At 44.4% G+C, this 22,508-nt stretch overlaps 1 protein-coding gene across 4 annotated transcripts in view; it reads left to right on the top strand.

Annotated features, from left to right (window-relative positions):
• Window positions 1-20,344, top strand: part of LOC147083069 (phosducin-like) — a 66,322-nt gene extending 45,978 nt beyond the window's left edge. For all 4 annotated transcript variants that reach the window (XM_085980300.1, XM_085980296.1, XM_085980299.1 and 1 more), the window contains 3 exons: window positions 7,822-7,921; window positions 10,539-10,699; window positions 19,865-20,344. In XM_085980300.1, the coding sequence (XP_085836426.1) occupies window positions 7,849-7,921; window positions 10,539-10,699; window positions 19,865-19,957 (327 nt within the window). In that variant the 5' untranslated portion in view covers window positions 7,822-7,848 and the 3' untranslated portion in view covers window positions 19,958-20,344. The remainder of the gene's footprint in view (window positions 1-7,821; window positions 7,922-10,538; window positions 10,700-19,864) is intronic.
• Window positions 20,345-22,508: the final 2,164 nt, after the last annotated feature.

Genomic DNA, 22,508 nt, shown 5'->3' with positions numbered 1-22,508 from the left:
TGATATACAAAGGCCAGGAAATACCTAAAATGGACCTATATGTATTGCCAGATGGAGGACCACCACTACTAGGACGTGAATGGATCTGGAAGATACAATTAGATTGGCATTCCATACAGGCACTGAAGGTTGAGGCCAAAAAGGATGACGACGTCACACCTGGATGACTGTCAAAAATGCTAACTGACGCAAAAGAAGTGTTCCAGGAGGGACTCGGAATACTAAAAGGCATAACAGCAACGATTAAAATAGAGGAAAATGCAAGCCCAAAGTTTCTTAAGGTCAGACCAGTGCCTTATGCGATCCGACCAGCCGTCGAAGCAGAGCTGGAAGGGTTGGAACGTTCAGGAGTACTGTCCAAAGTAGACTGGAGCGAGTGGGCTACACCCATCGTTCCTGTAATGAAGAGGTCATTGAGTAAAACGCCTGGGGAACCAAAGAAGGTCCGCATCTGTGGGGATTTTAAGGTGACAGTGAACCCAGTCCTTCACACGGTACAATATCCGCTTCCACGGATTGAGGATATTTTCACCTCGTTATCTGGAAGTAAACGCGTCACCAAAATTGATCTAGCCCAGGCGTACTTGCAAATGGAGGTAGATGAAGCCTCGAAACAATACCTCACGATCAACACTCATAAAGGTCTCTACCAATACAACCGGCTGGTGTTCGGGGTAGCATCGGCTCCGGCTATTTGGCAAAGGGCGATGGATCAAGTCCTGCAAGGGATTCCAGGGACCCAGTGTTATTTGGACGACATTCTGGTCACGGGCAAAAATGACAGTGATCACCTCGCCAACCTGGAGAAGGTGCTCACTAGATTAAAGGAATATGGGCTACGAGCTAATCGCCACAAGTGCGAGTTTTTCCAGAAGCAGATCTCGTATTGTGGTCATGTTATTGATGAAGAGGGGTGTGATGAAATAACTCTGTGTTCTGATATTTGTACTTGTACTTGTAATGTCTGGAATGTTCCACCGGGGGGAACCACTAATGCTCCTCCCTGGCCCCGCCCCTCTTCTGGTATGTTCTACCAAGGGCTCGGTCGATGATGAACTCTGTTAACTCTGCCATGATTCTTACTTAATAAAAGCCTTCAGTCTTAAACTTTAACTTCACGGATTCGGGCAGTTATTTGGCACATCAATTTTATTAAGTAACAACTTTTGGAAGATGGATCGATTTTTGAAACCAGAGCGTCTGGATATCGATCCGCATTCGGCAGATGCGTCGAAGAAATGTACGCATTGGCTGCGATGTTTTGAACACTTCATCGCATCGTTCAATTCGATGGTTAACAAGTTGGGTCTTCTAACCAACTTGGTAAAGTCATCAATCTTACTCTATAATTGAAGATATTACTACATATGAAGAGGCCCTCGCAGCTCTTAAAGCCCAGTACCTTAAGTCGGTTAACGAAGTATACGCCAGGTATCTCCTGTCTACTCGCAGGAAATTACCCGAGGAATCTCTGGACGATTTCCTGCAGGACCTTAAGGCTTTGGCTAAGGGTTGCAACTACAAGGCTGTCTCTGCCATAGTGTATCAGGAAGAAGCCATCCGCGATTCTTTCATATCTGGCCTCCGATCTAATTATATTAGACAGAGACTCCTCGAGAACGACTCGTTAGTTTTAAAAACGGTCGTCGCTGCTGCTCGATCGTTAGATGTAGCCCAGAAGAATTCAGAAGTGTATGCATCAGCCCATGCATCTCTCTCTCAGCCTCGTGTGTTCCAAGTATGGAGGCATCCATAACACCAATGGAGCCCCCACTTAATCCTATTGTTGCGGCTGTGCCCCATGGGTCTAAGTGTTATTTTTGTGGCCAATCTAAACACCCCAGGCAAAGTTGCCCAGCCAGCGAGGCTACCTGTTTTAAATGTAAGAAACGGGGACATTTTAGTAAAGTGTGTAAGGGTAATCCTGTACCCGAGGTCTTCTCTGCTGCCGCCTATCGTTTTACTCTAGCCTCGGCTACGGTTGGCCAGACCATACCGTGTTCCTTGTCAAAATCTATGATGGACATCAAGATTAATGGTCGTCCTACTGGGTGTTTGATAGACTGTGGCAGTACTGAAAGTTTTATACACCCCAACCTTGTTAACTCCTGTTCATTGAAGGTGTATCCTACTCGAAGTGAAATTGTGATGGCGTCCAAATCCCTTACTTCGGAGGTAACTGGATATTGTAAAGTCACATTGACCGTTAAGGATACGGAGTATAAGGACTTTAAACTCCTCATATTACCTCAGTTGTGTGTGAACTTAATATTAGGCTTGGACTTCCAGTGTCAGCATGAGAGCGTTACCCTTAAGTATGGTGGATCTCAGCCTCCACTCACAGTCTGCGGCCTTTCTACTTTAAACGTAAGTCCGCCTTCTTTGTTTGTGAACCTTGCTCCTAATTGTAGACCTATAGCGACTAAGAGTCGACGGTATAGTTCAGAAGATAAAACATTTATAAAAGAGGAAGTGGAAAGGCTTCAACGGGAGGGAATCATCGAACACAGTGGTAGCCCGTGGTGTGCCCAGGTGGTGGTGGTTAAAACTAATGAGAAGAAAAGACTTGTGGTCGATTATAGCCAGACTATAAACTTGTATACCCAATTAGACGCCTATCCTTTGCCTCGTATTTCTGAGATGGTGAACCAGATAGCTCAGTACTGCATGTTCTCCACCATTGATTTAAAGTCTGCCTACCATCAACTCCCCATCAAAATAGAAGACCGACCTTATACGGCCTTCGAAGCTAATGGGCGCCTGTTCCAATTCCTTCGGGTGCCCTTTGGAGTGACGAATGGGGTATCCGTCTTCCAACAGGAGATGGATCGTATGGTGGATGAATACGCGTTGGAAGCAACATTCCCGTACCTGGACAATGTTACCATCTGTGGGCGTGACCAACGGGAGCATGATCAAAATCTCGCGAAGTTCCTAGAGACTGCAAAGAGGTTAAACCTGACCTACAACGAAAACAAGTGTACCTTCAATACTACACGTTTGTGTATTCTTGGTTGCGTTGTGGAGAATGGGGTAATCGGGCCAGACCCTGAAAGATTACGCCCACTTAAGGAATTACCTTTACCTCACACTGTAAAAGCTTTAAGAAGGTGTCTGGGATTCTTCTCGTACTATGCCCAGTGGGTGGCTAGCTACTCAGATAAAGTTCGACCTCTTATTAAGTCGACGTCTTTTCCGCTATCGGCGGAAGCTCAGGAGGCTTTCCTTAATATCAAAAGGGACATTGAGAAGGCAGTGGTATGTGCCGTGGATGAGAAGATCCCTTTTCAAGTGGAAAGTGATGCATCTGATTTTGCGTTGGCAGCAACTCTTAACCAAGCTGGTAGACTAGTAGCCTTCTTCTCTCGTATATTGCAAGGACCAGAAGTTCAACATTCTTCAGTGGAAAAGGAGGCACATGCAATTATTGAAGCAGTCAAGTATTGGAGACATTATCTCGCTGGCCAACGTTTTACGCTCATTACTGACCAGTGATCTGTGGCCTTTATGTTCAACACTAAGCAGAGAGGCAAGATCAAAAATGATAAGATTTTAAGATGGCGAATAGAACTGTCAACATATGACTATGATATTCAGTACAGGCCTGGAGTATTTAATGAGCCATCGGATGCTTTGTCACAAGGAGTATGTGCTAGTCTAGGTACAGATAAGCTTCAAAGTCTCCACGACGCACTTGCCACCCTGGGGTTACCAGAATGAACCACTTCATTAAGTCCCACAATCTACCCTACTCTATTGAGGAGGTCCGGACAATGACCAGAACCTGTCATGTTTGTGCTGAATGCAAACCCCGCTTCTATAAGCCGTCCGAGCCAGCTCATCTTATTAAAGCAACTCGACCATTTGAGCGTTTGAGTCTCGATTTTAAAGGTCCCCTTCCATCGAGCGACCGTAATGTCTATTTTCTTAATATTATAGACGAGTACTCTCGGTTCCCTTTTGTTATCCCCTGTCCGGATGTGACTAGTGCTGTTGTAATTAAATGCCTCTGACAACTGTTTTCCTTGTTCGGCATGCCTAACTATATACATAGTGATAGGGGTTCTTCCTTTATGAGCGAAGAATTACGACAGTTTTTGCTATCAAAGGGGATTGCAACGAGTAGAACTACCAGCTATAACCCTCGTGGTAATGGGCAGGTCGAGAAAGAAAATGTGACAGTGTGGAAGGCTATCGTACTGTCTCTGAAGTCACGAGGCCTGCCGACCTCTCGCTAGCAGGATGTCCTGCCAGACGTGCTGCATTCCATAAGGTCTCTTTTGTGTACAGTGACGAATGCCACCCCTCATGAAAGGATGTTTAGTTTTCCAAGAAAAGCTACTAATGGAGTATCGTTACCCACATGGTTGACGACCACGGGCCCTGTGTTGTTGCGCAGACATGTGAGAGGCCACAAGACTGATCCACTGGTGGAGGAAGTACAACTCCTCCATGCTAATCCCCAGTATGCGTATATTCAATATTCGGATGGGCGAGAGGATACGGTCTCTATTAAAGATCTTGCACCTGCTGGAGCTTGAAAAGAGTTCGACTCTGAGAGTAGAGTTTTCAATCGTGGTATTGGACCTTCAGAGACACAAACCCTCAGTGTGGAAAATACTGATGATTCTGGGAATTCGAATGAACCGGAGTTAGTACTCCGGGAGGAGCCTCAGCAAGAGTTACGTCATTTCCAGAGGATTATCAGACCTCCTGACAGACTGAATCTATAGCAGGGGGTGAATGTGATGAAATAACTCTGTGTTCTGATATTTGTACTTGTACTTGTAATGTCTGGAATGTTCCACTGGGGGGAACCACTAATGCTCCTCCCTGGTCCCGCCCCTCTTCTGGTATGTTCTACCAAGGGCTCGGTCGATGATGAACTCTGTTAACTCTGCCATGATTCTTACTTAATAAAAGCCTTCAGTCTTAAACTTTAACTTCACGGGTTCAGGCAGTTATTTGGCACATCAAGGGGTTACATAAGTCCCCTGAAAAGATTGAGGCAGTAGTCAAGGCTACAGCACCGGAAAATGTGTCACAACTGAGGTTGTTCCTTGGGCTGGTGAACTACTACCATAAGTTCTTACCAAATTTGTCTACATTATTACACCCACTGAACACCCTACTGCAAACGGGGGTACCATGGAAGTGGAATGACGAATGTAAACGAGCTTTCCAGAAGTGCAAAGAATTGATCACATCAAAAGAGGTGTTGGCCCGTTGCAACCCAGCACTACCAATTCGGTTGGCATGTGATGCATCACCCTATGGTATTGGAGCGGTGCTGTCGCACAAATTCCCAGACGGGTTGGAGAGGCCAGTAGCCTTTGCGTCTCGGTCACTAACCTCAGCCGAGCGCAACTACGCCCAGATTGACAGGGAGGCCCTCAGCCTAGTATGGGGAGTAAAAAAATTCAACCACTATCTGCATGGGCAGAAGTTCACCTTGCTGACTGATCACCAACCACTTGTCTCCATCTTTAATCCAAAGAAGGGCGTTCTGGTGATGACTGCACAACGGTTAAAAAGATGGTCCCTTTTTCTAGGGGCGAACCAATATGAAATAGAATATAAAGGCACGAAACAGCATGGAAACGCTGATGGGCTATCACGCCTGCCACTGCCTACTGTGGAGGAAGCACCAGCAGTGGACCCTATAGAGATATTTTATTCGTCAATAATTGAACAATTGCCAGTAACTAACGCGGATATAGAGAAGGAGATCCGCAATGATCCGACACTGTCTCGGGTATATGATTTGACGGTGAGGGGATGGCCAACACATGGCGACTCACTGTTGCCAGCATTCTCATCCAGAAGAGAACAGCTGTCAGTATGCCAGGGGACAGTGATGTGTGGATCCCGAGTGGTAATTCCACCCAAGTTAAGGGAGAGAGTGCTAAATGAGCTTCACGAAGGTCATCTGGGAGGGATAAAAATGAAAAGCCTTGCTAGGGCTTATGTGTGGTGGCCGGGGATCGATCAACAAATCGAGGACCTAACCAAGAGCTGCTCAGGATGCCAGAAGGTCCAAAATGCACCACCACATGCCCCTCTACACCCATGGGAGTGGCCCTCCTCTCCATGGCAACGGGTGCATATTGATTTTGCTGGTCCATTCATGGACTCAATGTTCTTAATAGCAGTGGATGCTCACTCGAAATGGCCTGAGGTGATAAAAATGTCCTCAACCACTACAGAGAAAACAATTGCAGTCCTACGCACCATATTTGCCAGGAACGGCTTGCCAGAGCAGATTTGCTCTGATAATGGACCACAGTTTGTGTCCGAAGAGTTTCGGAAATTTATGAGAAGGAATGGGGTAAGGCATTACACATCCGCCCCGTATCATCCAGCCACAAATGGATTGGCTGAGAGGTTCGTACAAACCTTTAAAAAGGCAATAAAGGCCATGTGCGATGATGAAATTCCACTACAGCATAAGCTGGACAATTTCCTGTTAGCTTACAGAAATGCGACACATGCAGTTACCAACAAGACCCCGGCCATGATGTTCTTTAACCGAAGGTTGAGATCTCGTCAGGATTTGCTCAGACCAAATGTGCGAAGAAATGTTGAGGATAAACAATTCCAGCACATCAATGAGAAGCCGACAAGGAGCTTCAATGTAGGACAACCAGTCTTGGCCCGTGACTACCGAACAGAGAAATGGCAACCCGGAACGATATTCACACGGCAGGGGCCATTAATGTACACAGTGGATGTCGGGGAGAACATTGTAAGACGCCACGTCGATCAGATCTTAGCGTCACAGGAACGAGTCAACCCCATGTCTCGCGTACCTGGGCATGAACCCGACATACCGGTAGCATCTACCTCAGAAACAGTAGCAGTGGAAACTGATGAACTAACCGATGAAAGGGGGCCAGAATCGCCTCCGCACCAAGAACAAGAACCTCAGGAAAGGCGCTATCCAGAAAGGATCAGGAAGCCGCCCCAAAGACTGAATCTATAAATGGACTATTTCTGTTTAATGTGCATGTTAAAGTGTTAATTGTTATTTGAATATTATAGGTTGCTAATCTAAAAGGGGAGGAATTGTAGTGTATGTACCTTTAAGAGAGAACTACTTTTACAGCTCCTGTATACTGTAGTACCGGCAGTGACCACACCTGTATGTAAGCCTTGAGCATGCCTCTGTACTGCCAGTCTTTAGACTACCCTACTCCAGTAAACACCTGTTGATTGTTAAGTTACAGCCTCCGTGTAGTTACTGGAAAACATCATACTCTAAGAATCACGGATCCAACAGAAGTGGCAGGTTTCCTTCCGTGAAGGCCATTAATGAAGTAAAGTATATAAAGTTCTTGATGAAAACCCTGCTCCAAATACCATGTTTAATCCTTCAATTGGAATACTAAGATTGTCTAAGCTGCAGAATTCGCTACTCCTTGACTGACCAAGTGTGGCGCAGTCCTGCAGGGCAGGACTAGATCGCTTAGTTTTTCCACCTTCCTCTGCCTAGTGTCAAACAGTGTTCCATCTTGGGGCCTGCCCAAAAACTAGAAAATCTTGCCAAGTGATGGTGGAGTAGTTCAAATGAATCTGTTTTTTCTCGGCCACAATGCCCTGGAATTCTAACACTCTACTATTAGAGATTCCCATCCACCTTCTGTGGTGCTTACTTATAAAAGGTTTTTTTTTTTAGGAACAAAACAACAACCTTAAATCACAAACAACAGCTGTAAAGCATTTTATAAAGGAACCATAAGTAATAATTTGCAATTGCCACATTACACCCAGACACACCTAAAGTCCAAACCTTATCTTATCTTGCTGGTTTCCCATTTTCAGATACCTTTCATTGCATACCTATCCAGAATGAACCGTGGACAAAGCTGGGATGAAGATGTGGAATCTGATTCAAATCATGAATTGTCAGCTACAAACACAGGTAATCAAATAAGAGTTGCAAAATACACTGCTGTACCAACAGATCATGTCACAAAGTGATCAAGGGTGTGTTGAGGCCCAAGAGTTCCTTATTTAAACTGGGGCCAAGTGCTCCCCCTGAGGAAGGGAGGTACAAATCACAGGCAAAACCACTCTTACACATTTCCTTATGGTTTGTTTCTGAATAGTTAAGGAGAGAGCTGAGTACGTGTGTTTTTTTGGGGAATTTCTTTACTCAAGATATTTTTGACTTCCATGTTTCAGGCTACTCCCGTAGGTGAGTCCTAAATCTCTTATGTTCCAGAGAGTGTTTTCGCTTACCTGAATTCAGAGTGTGCCCAGGGAACGAACAAAGAACAGTTTATTTCAGTTACTGGCTTTATCAAGCACTCTCACATGATCTCCTTTGTTCCTGAAGGAGTAAGTGCCAGGAATTCTACATGAACATAATCTAAAGAATGTGGAAATAAGCTAAAATACAAATTATATAGTGTCTTTAACATAGTAAAGTGTCCCAAGGCGCTTCACAGAAGCATTATCAAAACAAAATTTGACACAGAGCCATATAAAAGAGTTTTTAGGGCAGATGACCAAAAGCTTGGTCAAAGAGATAGATTTTAAGGTGTCTTATAGGAGGAAAGAGAGGCGGAGAGGTTTAGGGAGGGAATTCCAGAGCTTAGGGCCTAGGTAGCTGAAGGCATGGCCACCAATGCTGGAGCGATTAAAATCGGGGATGTTCAAGAGGCCAGAATTGGAGGAGTGTAGAGATCTCGAGGGATTGTAGGGCTAGAGGAGATTACAGAGATAAGGAGGGGCAAGGCCATGGAGGGATGTGAAAACAAGGATGTGAATTTTTAAATCGTGGCGTGCTGAACCGGGAGCCAATGTAGGTCAACGAGCATAGGGGAGATGGGTGAGCAGGGTTTGGTGCGAGTTAGGACATGGGCAGCAGAGTTTTGGATGACCTCAAGTTTGTAGAGGGTAGAACTAGGAAGGGCAGCCAGAAGTGAGTTGGAATAGTCAAATCTAGAGGTAACAAAGGCATGGATGTGGGTTTCAGCAAAAGATAAGCTGAGGCAGGGGCGGAGACGGGCGATGTTACGGAGGTGGAAATGGACAGTCTTGGTGATGGCGTGGATATGAGGTAGGAAGCTGAACACATGGTCAGATATAACACCAAGGTTGCAAACAGACTGGGTCAGCCTCAGACAGTTGCCAGGGAGAGAGATGGAATTGATGGTAAGGGAACAAAGTTTGTGATGGGGACTGAAGACAATAGCTTCGGTCTTCCCAATATTTAATTGGAGGAAATTTCTGCTCATCCAGTGCTGGATGTCCGACAAGCAATCTGATAGTATAGAGACAGTGAAAGGTTCGAGAGAGGTGGAGGAGAGATAGAGCTGGGTATCATCAGCATACATGTGAAAACTCACATTTTGTTGTCGGATGATGTCACGGTGGGGCAGCATGTAGATGAGAAATAAGAGGGGACCAAGGATAGATCCTTGGGGGACTCCAGAGGGAGTGGGAAGAGAAACCATTGCAGGTGATTCTATGGCTATAGCTGGAAAGATAGCACTGGAACCAGGCGAGTGCAGTCCCATCCAGCTGGATGATGGTGGAGAGGCGTGGAGCAGAATTGTGTGGTCAACCGTGTCAAAGACTGCAGACAGGTTGAGAAGGACAAGGAGGGATTTTTTACCTTTGTCACAGTCAATTAGGATATCATTTGTGACCTTGGTAAGAGCCGTTTCAGTACACAAAATATAACGGTTATTATATGATATTAGGTCGTAACCATAGTCCCATTGCTAACCAAATGTTTATCCTATTGTTAATTGAATAGTTCTTACTCGTTCTTTCCCAAGACCTTAAAATAATGGTATTCCTTATCCTCCCCAGTCTTTCCTTCCTTCTTACAATCTACAGCATGTGCCCAAACTATTTTATCTTTCTGGGCCACTTAACTATATACTATGGAGTACTGAGCCGTTAAAATGTAAGTCCCGTTAATTTACATCTAATTTAAGCTGCCAATACTAGCAGACTTTGGGTTTTCAGATTTAGGAATTATCCACCAATCAGAAAGCAGCTTTGACTTCAGACCTTTTGCTCCGACATGGGGAGCAAGTGACAAACAAAATACAAGAGCAAAAAGAGACTGAGTCACTCAGGTTTGGCGGACTAATAGTCAGGGCTTGTGGATAGCATGTGGCCTGCAGGCGGTAGTTTGGACACCCTGCATCTACAGGTTTTTAAAACTCAAGCTTTATCTCACCTTTACTCTTGCTCTCTTCAACCCTTGGTGATGTCCTGCACTGAGGATTCGGCCCTTTATCTACAATAAAGAAAGATCAGTACATAGGCACCAGAGGTTATGTTGACGTAAGTACAAGGGAGAAAGGAATAGCAGGATATGTTGATAGGGTGAGATGAGGTAAGGTGGGAGGAGGCTCGTGTGGAGCATAAACACCAGCATAGACCTGATGGGCCAAATGGCCAGTTTCTGTGCTGTAAAATTCGATGTATTTTTTACGTTGGAGCTATGTTATTTAGTTGATCTGTAGTGTGCACATGGATGGAAGGAGTAACATTAAACCCAACAGTTGTGTTTCCAGGTCCGAAAGGGGTGATAAATGACTGGAGAAAGTTTAAGCTGGAGAGCAAGGACCATGAAACTACTCCTTCAAACAAAAGGCAACTCCTTAGACAACTGTCATCACCATACCAATCTCTCAGTCAGGAGGACAAAGAAACACGTGAGAAATTCAGTCGTAAGGTAAGCCAAAACAAGCAAGACAATAAGTACAGCAATATATGTAGTATTCAAAACAAAATGGATGAACTGGAGGCAATAATTTATGGAGAGGATCCAGATATAGTAGGGATGACTGAAACATGGTTACGTAGAGAAGACAATTGGCAAATAAATTTTGCAGGATATAACACATTTAGGAAGGAAAGGGAAGGAAGATGGGGAGGTGGAGTAGCTGTACTAGTTAAAGATAATATAATGGAAGTTGAAAAAAGGATGTACAGGTACCTAGCATTAAGATATATACATAATCAATATGGATTGAGTTAAGAGATAAGAAGGGATCCATCACACTAACAGTATAGATCACCAAATAGTGGAAGGGGATTGGAGGAAGAAATATATAGACAAATCTATGAGGTGAGTAGCAGGCATAGAATAATAATCATGGGAGATTTCAACTATCCCGAAATAATCTGGCAGGAAGAAGTAGCGAAGGGAGAAAAGGGACTGGAGTTTTTACAGTTTTCCTGAAGGACATAACTGCCAGGCTGGGCCTGTGACAGGTGGTGAGTGAACCAACAAGAGGGAATAACCTACTTGACCTCATCCTCCCCAATCTACCTGTCGCAGATGCATCTGTCCATGACAGTATAGGTAGCAGTGACCACCACACAGTCATTGTGGAGATGATGTCCCGTCTTCACACTGAGAACACCCTCATGTTGTGTGGCATAGATTCAGAACAGATCTAGCAGCTCAAAACTGGGCATCCATGAGGCGCTGTGGGCCATCAGCAGCAGCAGAATTGTATTCCATCACAATCTGTAATCTCATGGCCCGGCATATCCCTCACTCTACCATTACCACCAAGCCAGGGGACCAACCCTGGTTCAACAACGAGTGTAGAAGAGCATGCCAGGAGCAGCACCAGGTGTACCTAAAAATGAGGTGCCAACCTGGGGAAGCTGAAACACAGGACTACATGCATGCTAAAAAGCAGAAGCTCCATGATATAGCAGGGCTAAGCAATCCCACAATCAACGGATCAGGTCAAAGCTCTGCAGTCCTGCCACATCCAGTCATGAATGGTGGTGGACCATTAAACAACTAACGGGAGGAGGAGGCACCAAGAATATCCCCATCCTCAATGATGGTGGAGCCCACCACATGAGTGCAAATGATAAGGCTGAAGCATTTGCAACCAACTTCAGCCAGAAGTGCCGAGTGGATGATCCATATCGGCCTACTCCCGAGGTCCCCACCATCACAGAAGCCATTCTTCAGCCAATTCGGTGCTGGGACTCTCCGTGGAGCATGTACCACTGGCTGAGCATCCTCCTTTAGCTGGATCTTATAAGTGAATGGTAGAACTCCAAATCCTTTGAACACATCCTGGAAATTACTCACTACAGAATCCATTGAGTCATCTGGTCTGCTTATGGCACAGTTTATACGGTAGACTCTCTTGACCAGTTCTAAGTCCTCACAAGCTTTGTCACCTAGTAGTGAATCAAGTCCTTCAGCCACAACAGAAAACATGAGATGATGCACTTTGCCTTTGACTGTCACTTTAAGTCTGCATACACCTAAGCTATTTATTTTCTGTCCATTATAGTTCTTCAGTAGTACTGACTTTTTCTGTATTTTGGGCTTTTCTTTCATATTTTTAATGTCACTCATACTGATTAAGTTTGCTTTTGCCCCAGTATCTAGTTTCAATGTAACTAATGCTCCATTTACCTGCAGTGGCATTATCCATTTGTCCTCTTTTACTGCATTAACTTTATATTCAGCATTGTCCATTCCTGAGGGCTTCACATTTTCTGTATCCTTTTCTATATTGTCACATGACACCATTCCTACAAAAAATGTCTCACTTAAATCAGTGTCCTCAATCACATTGACTTGTTGCCCTTTCTTTGTTTTTACTTTTGAAAAGCATTGTTTGGCAAAGTGATTCTTTCCATTACATTTTGTGCACATTTTCCCAAATGCTGGGCATTGTCTTAACTGGTGCTGGTACCCACAGCATTTACAATTTAAAAATTCCATCCTCCGATTGCTTTGCATTTCTGCTCTGCCCATGTTTCTTCCCCTCGTAGGACACAGCACCGACAGCAGCACAGTCACTCATTACAGTCGCATCATTATTAATTTCACTGAAAGTCTTTGCGTGCTGCTGAGCTAGCTCACTGGCATGGCATATTTTCACAGCATCCTCCAATGTTAGTTTGGTTTCTCTCAACAAACGTTCCCTGACTTTTTTATCATGAATACCAAACACAATCTGGTCACGAATCATGGATGATTTCAGTTCAGAGAAATTACATGTCTGTGCTTTCAGTTTCAGATCGGTCACAAAGCTATCAAAAGTCTCATTTTGCTGCTGTGTCCGTGAACGGAACACGTACCCCTCATAAGTCTCGTTCTTTTTGGGAGAACAATGTGTATCAAACTTCTTTAGCACATTGTCCATTTTTTCTCTGTCCTCCTCTTGATCAAATACAAACGTATTAAATACCTCTATCGCCTGCGGGCCTGCAACTGTGAGCAGTAACGCTATTTTCCTTGCGCCTGGCTTCGTACTGAACCCGTGGCGGCAATGTAGAGTTTGAATTGTTGTTTGAAAGTCCACCAATTGCAGTCGACATTCCCCGTGAGTTTCAAACCCTCCGGTGGCTTCAAATTCTCCATGTCGCGTTTCACAATATTCAGCAGATATTACCAATCCTGGTACCATGTTATGTTCATAAATAAAGACGTTTTAATTATGAACAGCTAGCTTGTGCTAGTCATTTATTCAGCCATGTGGACTAGTCTACAGCATCCATCTTGATTACTGCCTTGTGGGTAGCCCACTACTAAACATACAGCTCCACCTAGTGTACCATTCTAGAATGACATGTTACTGATCATTACACAGTGTAGGTTTACCAGAATGATACCTGGACTTCAAGGCTTAAGTTTTGAGGAGAGATTACACAAATTAGGTTTGTATTCTCTAGAATTTAAAAGGTTAAGGGGTGATCTGATCAAAATTTTCAAGATATTAAGGGGAACAGATAGGGTAGATAGAGATAAACTATTTCCGCTGTTTGGGGATTCTAGAACGAGGGGGCATCATCTAAAAATTAGAGCCAGACCGTTCAGGAGTGAAATTAGGAAACACTTCTACACACAAAGGGTGGTAGAAGTTTGGCAACTCTCTTCCGCAGACAGCAATTGGTGTTAGATCAATTGTTAATTTTAAATCTGAGATTGATAGCTTTTTGTTAACCAAAGGCTTTAAGGGATATGGGCCAAAGGCAGGTATATGGAGTTACGTCGCAGATCAGCCATGGTCTCATTGAATGGCGGAACTGGCTCGAGGGGCTGAATGGCCTACTCCTGTTCCTATGTTCCTATAAATGCTGCCTTGATGTCAAGGGCAGTCACTCTCACCTCACCTCTGGAATTCAGCTCTTTTGTCTCTGTTTGGACCAAGGTTGTAATGAGGTCTGGAGGGGTTAATGGTCCTGGCAGAACCCAAACTGGGCATTGGTGTGCAGGTTATTGGTGAGTCTCAGTCTCTGTCTCGGAGACTCTGTCTTCGACGCAAGTGCCCTCAACTCCATCCCGCAGCATGCTACCCGCCACCACCTCAGCGCAACCCCAGCCCGGCATGAGGTGGAAAAGGCCATCCGACAACTGAAGAACAACAAGGCCTCAGGAGCAGATGGAATCCCTGCCGAGGCGCTAAAACATGGCGGAGAAGCACAATTGACAGGAATACGTGAACTCATTTCTCTTATTTGGAAGGAGGAGAGCATGCCAGGGGATCTCAGAGATGCCGTAATCGTGACCATCTTCAAGAAAGGTGACAAGTCCGACTGCGGTAATTACAGAGGAGTCTCCCTGCTGTCTGTCACAGGGAAAGTCATCACAAGAATCCTCCTCAATCGCCTTCTCCCAGTGGCTGAAGAGCTCCTCCCAGAGTCACAATGCGGATTCCGCCCACTAAGGCACACATTGGACATGATCTTCACCGCGCGTCAACTACAAGAGAAATGCAGGGAAAAGCACCAACCGCTGTACATGGCCTTCTTTGACCTCAGAAAGGCCTTCGACACCGTCAACCATGAGGGATTATGGCGTGTCCTCCTCAAATTCGGCTGCTCTCAAAAGTTTGTCACCATCCTCTGCCTGTTTCACGACGACATGCAAGCCGTGATCCTGACCAATGGATCCACCACAGACCCAATTGACGTATGGACCGGGGTCAAGCAAGGCTGTGTCATCACACCAACCCTCTTCTCGATCTTCCTGGCTGCAATGCTCCATCTTACCCTCAGTAAGCTCCCCGCAGAAGTGGAGCTAATCTACAGCACAAACGGGAAACTGTTCAACCTCCATCGCCTCCAGTCCAGATCCAAGGTCATCCCATCCTCTGTCATTGAATTACAGTATGCAGAAGACGCTTGTGTCTGCGCACACTCTGAGATCGAACTCCAAACCATCGTCAACACCTTCACCGAAGCGTACGAGAGTATGGGCTTTACACTAAACATCCGTAAGACAAAAGTCCTCTACCAACCTGCCCCCACCACACAGTACTGCTGCCCGATTATCAAAATCCATGACGAGGCCTTGGACAACGTGGACCACTTTCCATACCTCGGAAGCCTACTGTCAACAAGGGCAGACGACGATGACAAAGCCCAACACTGCCTTCAGTGTGCCAGTGCAGCCTTCGGTCACCTGAGGAAGAGAGTGTTTGAAGACCAGGACCTCAAACCCAGCACCAAGCTCATGGTCTACAGAGCAGTAGTGATACCCGCCCTCCTGTATGCTTCAGAGACATGGACCATGTACAGCAGGCACCTCAAAGCACTGGAGAGGTACCACCAACGCTGCCTCCGCAAGATCCTGCAAATCCATTGGCAGGATAGGCGCACCAACGTCAGTGTCTTCACTCAGGCTAACATCCCCAGCATTGAAGCTTTGACCACGAACGCACAAAGTGGAGGAGAAGCATCCGGGAAGGTGCTGAACACCTCGAGTCTCTTTTCCGGGAGCAAGCGGAAGCCAAGCACAAACAGCGGAAGGAGCACACGTCAACCCAAGCACCCCACCCACCCGCCCCTTCAACCACCGTCTGCCCCACCTGTGACAGAGACTGTAGGTCCCGCATTGGACTCATCAGTCACCTGAGAACTCATTTTTAGTGTGGAAGCAAGTCATCCTCGGTTCCGAGAGACTGCCTAAGAAGAAGAAGATTGGTGAGTAAGTGTCGCTTGATAGCACTGTCGATAATACCTTCCATCACTTTGCTAATGATTGAGAGTAGGCTGATGGGGCAGTAATTGGCCGGATTGGATTTGTCCTGCTTCTTGTGGACAGGACATACCTGGGCAGTTTACCACATTGTCAGATAGATGCCAGTGTTGTAGCTGTACTGGAACAGCTTGGCTAGAGGCACGGCTAGTTCTGGAGCACAAGTCTTCAGTACGGGATTTTGTCGGGGCCCATAGCCTTTGCTGTATCCAGTGTGCACAGCCATTTCTTGATATCACGTGGAGTGAATTGAATTGGCTGAAGACTGGCTTCTGTGATGGTGGGGACCTCAAGAGCATACCGATATGGATCATCCACTCGGTACCTCTGCCTGAAGATGGTTGTAAACGTTTCAGCCTTGTCTTTTGCACTCGAGTGCTGGGCTCCACCATCATTAAGGATGGGGATATTCATGGAGCCTTCTCCGCCAGTTAGTTGTTTAATGGTCCACCACCGTTCACGACTGGATGTGGCAGGACTGCAGAACTTTGATCTGATCCATTGATTGTGGGATCGCTTACTCCTGTCTATTAATTGTTGCTTCCACTTTTTAACATGCATGTAGTCCTGTGTTGCAGCTTCCCCAGGTTGGCACCTCATTTTTAGGTACGCCTGGTGTTGCTCCTGACATGCTCTTCTGCACTTCTTATTGAACCAGGGTTGGTCCCCTGGCTTGATAGCAGTGGTAGAGTGAGGGATATGCCGAGCCATGAGGTTGCAGATTGTGGTGGAATACAATTCTGCTGCTGCCGACGGCCCACAGCGCCTCATGGATGCCCAGTTTTGAGTTGCTAGACCTGTTCTGAATCTATCCCATTTAGCACGGTGGTAGTGCCACACAACATGATGGAGGGTGTCCTCAGTGTAAAGACAGGACTTCGTCTCCACAGGACTGTGCAGTGGTCACTGCTACCAATACTGTCATAGACAGATGCATCTGCGACAGGTAGATTGGTGAGGACGAGTTTCTCTCACCACCTGCCACAGGCCCAGTCTGGCAGCTGTATCCTTCAGGACTCAGCCAGCTCAGTCAGTAGTGGTGCTACCGAGCCACTCTTGGTGATGGACATTGAAGTCCCCCACCCAGAGTACCTTCTGTGCCCTTGCTACCTCAGTGCTTCTTCCAAGTGGTGTTCAACATGGAAAAGTACTGATTCATCAGCTGAGGGAGGGCGGTAGGTGGTAATCAGTAGGAGGTTTCCTTGCCCATGCTTGACCTGAAGCCATGAGACTTCATGGGGTCTGGAGTCAATGTTGAGGACTCCCGGGGCCACTCCCTCCCGTATACCACTGTGCCGCCCCGTCCTGTAGGTATGTCCTGTCCCAGGGATGGTGATGGAGGAGCCTGGGACATTGGCTGAAAGGTATGATTCTGTGAGTGTGACTATGTCAAGCTGTTGCTTGACTAGTCTGTGGGGCAGCTCACACAAGATCTCAGTAAGGAGGAGTTTGCAGGCTCAACTGGTCTGGGTGTGCCCTTGTTGGGTCCGAAGCCAGTGCCTTGGTCAGGTGGTCAGATGCCGGCTGGGCCCTCCGGTTTTATTCTTATTATTGTTCCTCGTAGCGGATTGTTACAACTGAGTGGCTTGCTAGGCCATTTAGGAGGGCAGATAAGAGTCAACCAAATTGCTGTGGGTCTGTAGTCACATATAGGTCAGACCAGGTAAGGGCAGCAGACTTCCTTCCCTAAATGACATTCGTGAACCAGATGGGTTTTTACGACAATCCGATAGTTTCATGATCACCATTACTGATACTAGCTTTTTATTCCAAATTTTAAATTCCCCAGCTGCCATGGTGAAATTTGAACTCACATCTCTGGATCATTAGTCCAGGCCTCTGGATTATTAGCCCAGTAACATAACCACTCTGCTACCGTTCCCGTGTAATGTTATGTAATTCTATGTGATAACAGTTTTATTTTTCAGTTACGATTTAATGGCAAGGGATTAGCCAATAAAATTGTACCAGTGCAGTAAAGCTAGACAAACAAGAGTCATTCACCTGGAGTGAAACTCATTCATTTTACACCAAAAATGTAACTTCATTTGCTGCATCTCCCTCTTAAAGATAAATACTGTACAGGCCTGGAGCTTCCGCTTGGTTGCACTGGGTTTTTTTCGGTGCAATTCACCTGAAATCGGCGTAAAGATCGCAGAATTTTAAGCGCAAATTGCATTCAGCGCAACTCAAGTTTTGCGATCTTTTGCGCTAGTTTAAAAATCACCACGCTAGACGCAGGCCCCACCCACAAAACTGGCCACGGCTCCAGGATGAATTAATCACCATCAGGAATTTCCGCTAATTGCACTCATTTGCGGGCCTTTGAGGAGGTTCTAAAAAAAATAAGCTGGTTCTTTTGGGCGCAAGGACACTAATAGGCATGTTTTAAAAGAGCTTGAATATAATTTTTTTTAATTTACTAAGAAACTGACTACTGTACCCCAATATAGCTAGCAAATGGTTCTGTATAGTTTTAAAAAGTCATTTTCAGTTATTTAAAATCGGGTTACTCGCGAGTGGTGGATTAGACACTCTGATTTAAAATGCTTATTTTTGTGATAAACCCATTTTCAGCTGTAATAATCAACCTACGCCGCGTTGCCACTCTTAAATATATCAAGGAATATTTTTTAAAGCAAAATATTTTTGAAAACTATGTTTTATAACGTTGCCCGATTGCACTGGTTCATGGCAAAATTTGCATTTGGCAACATGCAAATGAGTTTGAGCGTAAATAGGAGAAAAAAAACTCTTTTCAAAATGGGTGCAATTTTGGGTGCAATTTGCGCCCGTTTCGCCCAAAACAGAAACTCTACCCCCGTGTTTCAATAGGTTTGCGACCCATCTCACTCTTTATAAATCCTGGTCCTAATATTTCTCTAGTGTTGACACACTGACTAAAGCTTTTTACACCCATCAGCATGTGAACTGCTCATTGACCGGGGTAGTATTCGGAGTAGCCTAGGCTATCAAAGTACATGTTGGGTTGCCAAATGTCAAACGTTTGAGTGGACTAGCCAGTTCAAAATGTTACCATTTGGAGTTCCCGTCATTGTGAAATCTGGTCTCGCAGGGTTCAAGTAAATTGAAACAGACCGCATTTGTACAACTCAGTTTCTCAAGTTCTCACTCCAGCTCCCAACAGTTATCCATTCACACTTTGTCATTCAAAGGTCAGCAACCTTATAGTTATTAACAAACATCACCAAGCATGCTCTTGATAATGAAATTGTGATACATATGTTCATCAATTTACTTCTGCCTCTTTGGCCTGAGTCAGAACGATAACATTGGCAAAGAATAGGCCTCAATTCTGAACACTGGGAAACCTTTGAAAATTAAAGCTCTTTCAATTGTAATGCCCGAATTTCCCTTTTACACTGGCATTACACATCATGGCACTACACTGATTTGCATCAATGCAAAAACTAGTTCAATTTTGTAAACAGTTACAGTATTAGCAGTAGAAAAAATACTGTATTATGACTCAGCCAATAACTAACTAGCAAGAAATAATCGTCATGCCCATGTCTGATAGAAAAGGTGCAACTTTTGCTTTTGTAAGTGTGATTGACATAGTGGTGCTGCTCAATGATGTGTTGTATTACTATATAACTTTTCATCTTTGGACATCGTGCAAATGGAAAATGCAGGAAATAATGTGCAACACACTCTTTAATTGGGCAAGTCAAACTTAGAACAGTTAGATAGATTATTTTCCCACCATTAGTTTTTGAAGGACAGCAATGCTTTAGGCAATTCAGAATAAATGAATCATGTCAGTGCATGTGCTTAGTCTTCCCACGATAGATTAACTTTCTAATTGAAAACCCTTAAAATTGTTTTCTTTTAAAAAATCCCAAAATACAGATGAGTGTGCAGGAATATGAAATGATCCAGGACAAGGAAGATGAGACCTGCCTTCGTAGGTACCGCAAGCATTGCATGCTGGAGATGCAATGATCATTTAAGCTTTATTACTTATTTGGATGTGGTTTAACAGAACATGCAATTTAGCTTTAATACCAGTGTATTAGAAAGTTGAAATAGATCAAAATCGAGTAAAATAACCAAGAATCATTTCACACGTTCTGGAGACAATCAAAGCTAGCAGTTACCTGTTCTCTTAGGCCCAGTTTTGAAATCCACACTCTCGAAAGATAATACCAAATATCTGTCATAAAAGAATCAAATATTTTGTGACAAATGATCACACTGTACTGTTCCAACAGATTTTCATTTTTTTGTTGCATAAATATATGATTTCTGCAAAACTATTGCTCTGTTTGTAGGGAAAATGTTTTTGTGAAGTTTCTTTTTCTTGTACATTAAGGGTCTCTGAATACAAACAGTAATTTAATAAAGGTGATACTTTCAGCAATATATGCCTGAGCTTTTATTTTTAAATACATCATTTTTTGTTCCAAGAAAATGCTGAAAGTGATGAAGAAGGATAATGTGGCCTCACACCAGACTGGAGATTAGAAGAGAGTTAAGGAGTTATCTGTGGTACATATTTGTAATCCACTGAACAGCAGCCCCGGGAGCACAGTGTGTTCATGTGCCAGAATCAAAGTAGATCATTTGTGACTACAGTTCCCAGCACGGCAAGTTCCTAATGTGGTACCAAATGAGGAAGAGAGAAAATCCACCCACAGCAATTATCCCACTTCCGAGTGACAGATCAGCACTGGTGCAGAAACCTGGTAAATATAATGGAAATCTGCCTTCCGTGGACATAGCAAACATAGAGAAAGCTCATTGGAGATGGGACAACTAGTTTAGTTATGAAGAGAGACAAGAGAAACTGGAGCTCTTTTCATTGGAACAGAAAAGGTGAAGAAGAGGCATTCAATATTATAAAAGGCGTTGAGAATGTAAATAGGGAAACCCATTTCTACTGGTCTTTGAGTCAGTAACTAGAGGGCATAAATTTAAGACTTTTCATTATGCAGAAAGTTGTTAGAATGTGGAATGCCCCACCAGAAAGAGTGGTGGTAGCAGAATCCATAATACCTTTCAAAATGAAAATGAATTAAAAAAATGGAAAAAGAACATTTTAATAGGGCATGTTGAACAAGAAGGAAAATTAGACTAAATGGATAGCTCTTTAAAAGAATCAGCACAGGCACAATGGGCCAAATGGCCACCTTTCCATCTATAAAATGTTGTGATTCTAGCAGTGAGGAAGAAAAGCTTCCAATTGGTTTGAAAACAGACTGAGCACACAGGCACCAATGTTTGCAAGTGGATGTGCTCCAAGAGAATCCAGAATATTCCTGCTGATTTAGGAAACGGAGGATCAACAGAACTCCATGGAAGAGCTCTGTGAATGAGACTATTTACAACAGGAGTTTGCACACATCTTGGGTTAAATATTTACCTCTCAGTTAAAGATTAATTGCACTTGTGTCAAACCTGTGATGTTACCAATAAAAAATGAAATCAATATTCCAAGAAGCAATTAAAATAAACAACATGTGATGATTTAGTCCAGGTGAAAAACAAAAGGCACATTGTAAACATAGTTGAAATGTATTGATGGACAGGTGGCATAGCTTGGCGGTGTAATCGTAGACTGTACCACAAGTGGTAGGAAAGTGGACAGGATAAGTTTCTGAACTTGGTCGGACCACCATGGAAGTCAATCAGAGGCTAGAGACTCTTTCACTCAGGTTGGAAATGCTGCAGTTTGTTCAGGTGGGTTAGTGGGTCTACTTTCAATCCTTCTACAAGACTAGAAGAGCTGCTGATAATTTTACACTAACCTGGACCAGGAGTGCAGTATCACTAAGCATGCCAGGTTCTGTAGGAGGAACATATGAACAGGAGTAAGCCATTCTGCCCATTGAGCCTGCATGTGGATGCAACTAGAGTATAACAGTGATTTGTTTAAAAATTGGCCACAAAAAGCCGTAGTGCCAATATCAATCAATAACTTTTGATCAGTGCTCACATCCAACTTTCTCCTCCACAAGAAATTAACAGCTATTCATTTTTTTAAATTCCGATGATGAACTTCCTCTTTGTTTTTCAGAGTTCATTATTCTGCCACCACTTTTCCCCTTTGTTCAAGCGAGCAATGCTTATGTGCTATTGTGTATGCTCTATGATATTTTCCATGCAGTTATGGACATAACTCGCACATAAATTAGCAAGACAAAAATCAAAAATACTGCATGTTAAGGATCAGCCTTCAAATACCATGGGGTAGCAATAACCCATCAAGCTTACTGACCTTTTCCAATGTGGTCAGCGTGAACAGATGGAAGAACCTATCCAAAATCTTTTCTGAGAAAGTTAAGTACAACTAAAATTACTCATCTCTTTCACCATTACCAGATGCTGTCAATCAGAGTTCCACACTTGCTAGTCTGAGAGCTTGACAGGTTGCTATGGGCAGGCAGGAAGCAGTGAATACATTTCAGACACCTGCAGCTTCCCAACCATGAAGGAGGACTCAGCCTCGAAAATGTCAGGCACTGTTTGGCAGCCCAACTCTAGGGAATATTGG

Source organism: Somniosus microcephalus, unplaced genomic scaffold (assembly GCF_052327205.1).
Source record: "Somniosus microcephalus isolate GS21.2 unplaced genomic scaffold, FLI_Smic_1.0 scaffold105, whole genome shotgun sequence".
NCBI lineage: Eukaryota > Metazoa > Chordata > Chondrichthyes > Squaliformes > Somniosidae > Somniosus > Somniosus microcephalus.
This window is presented reverse-complemented; position numbering and strand designations above follow the sequence as displayed.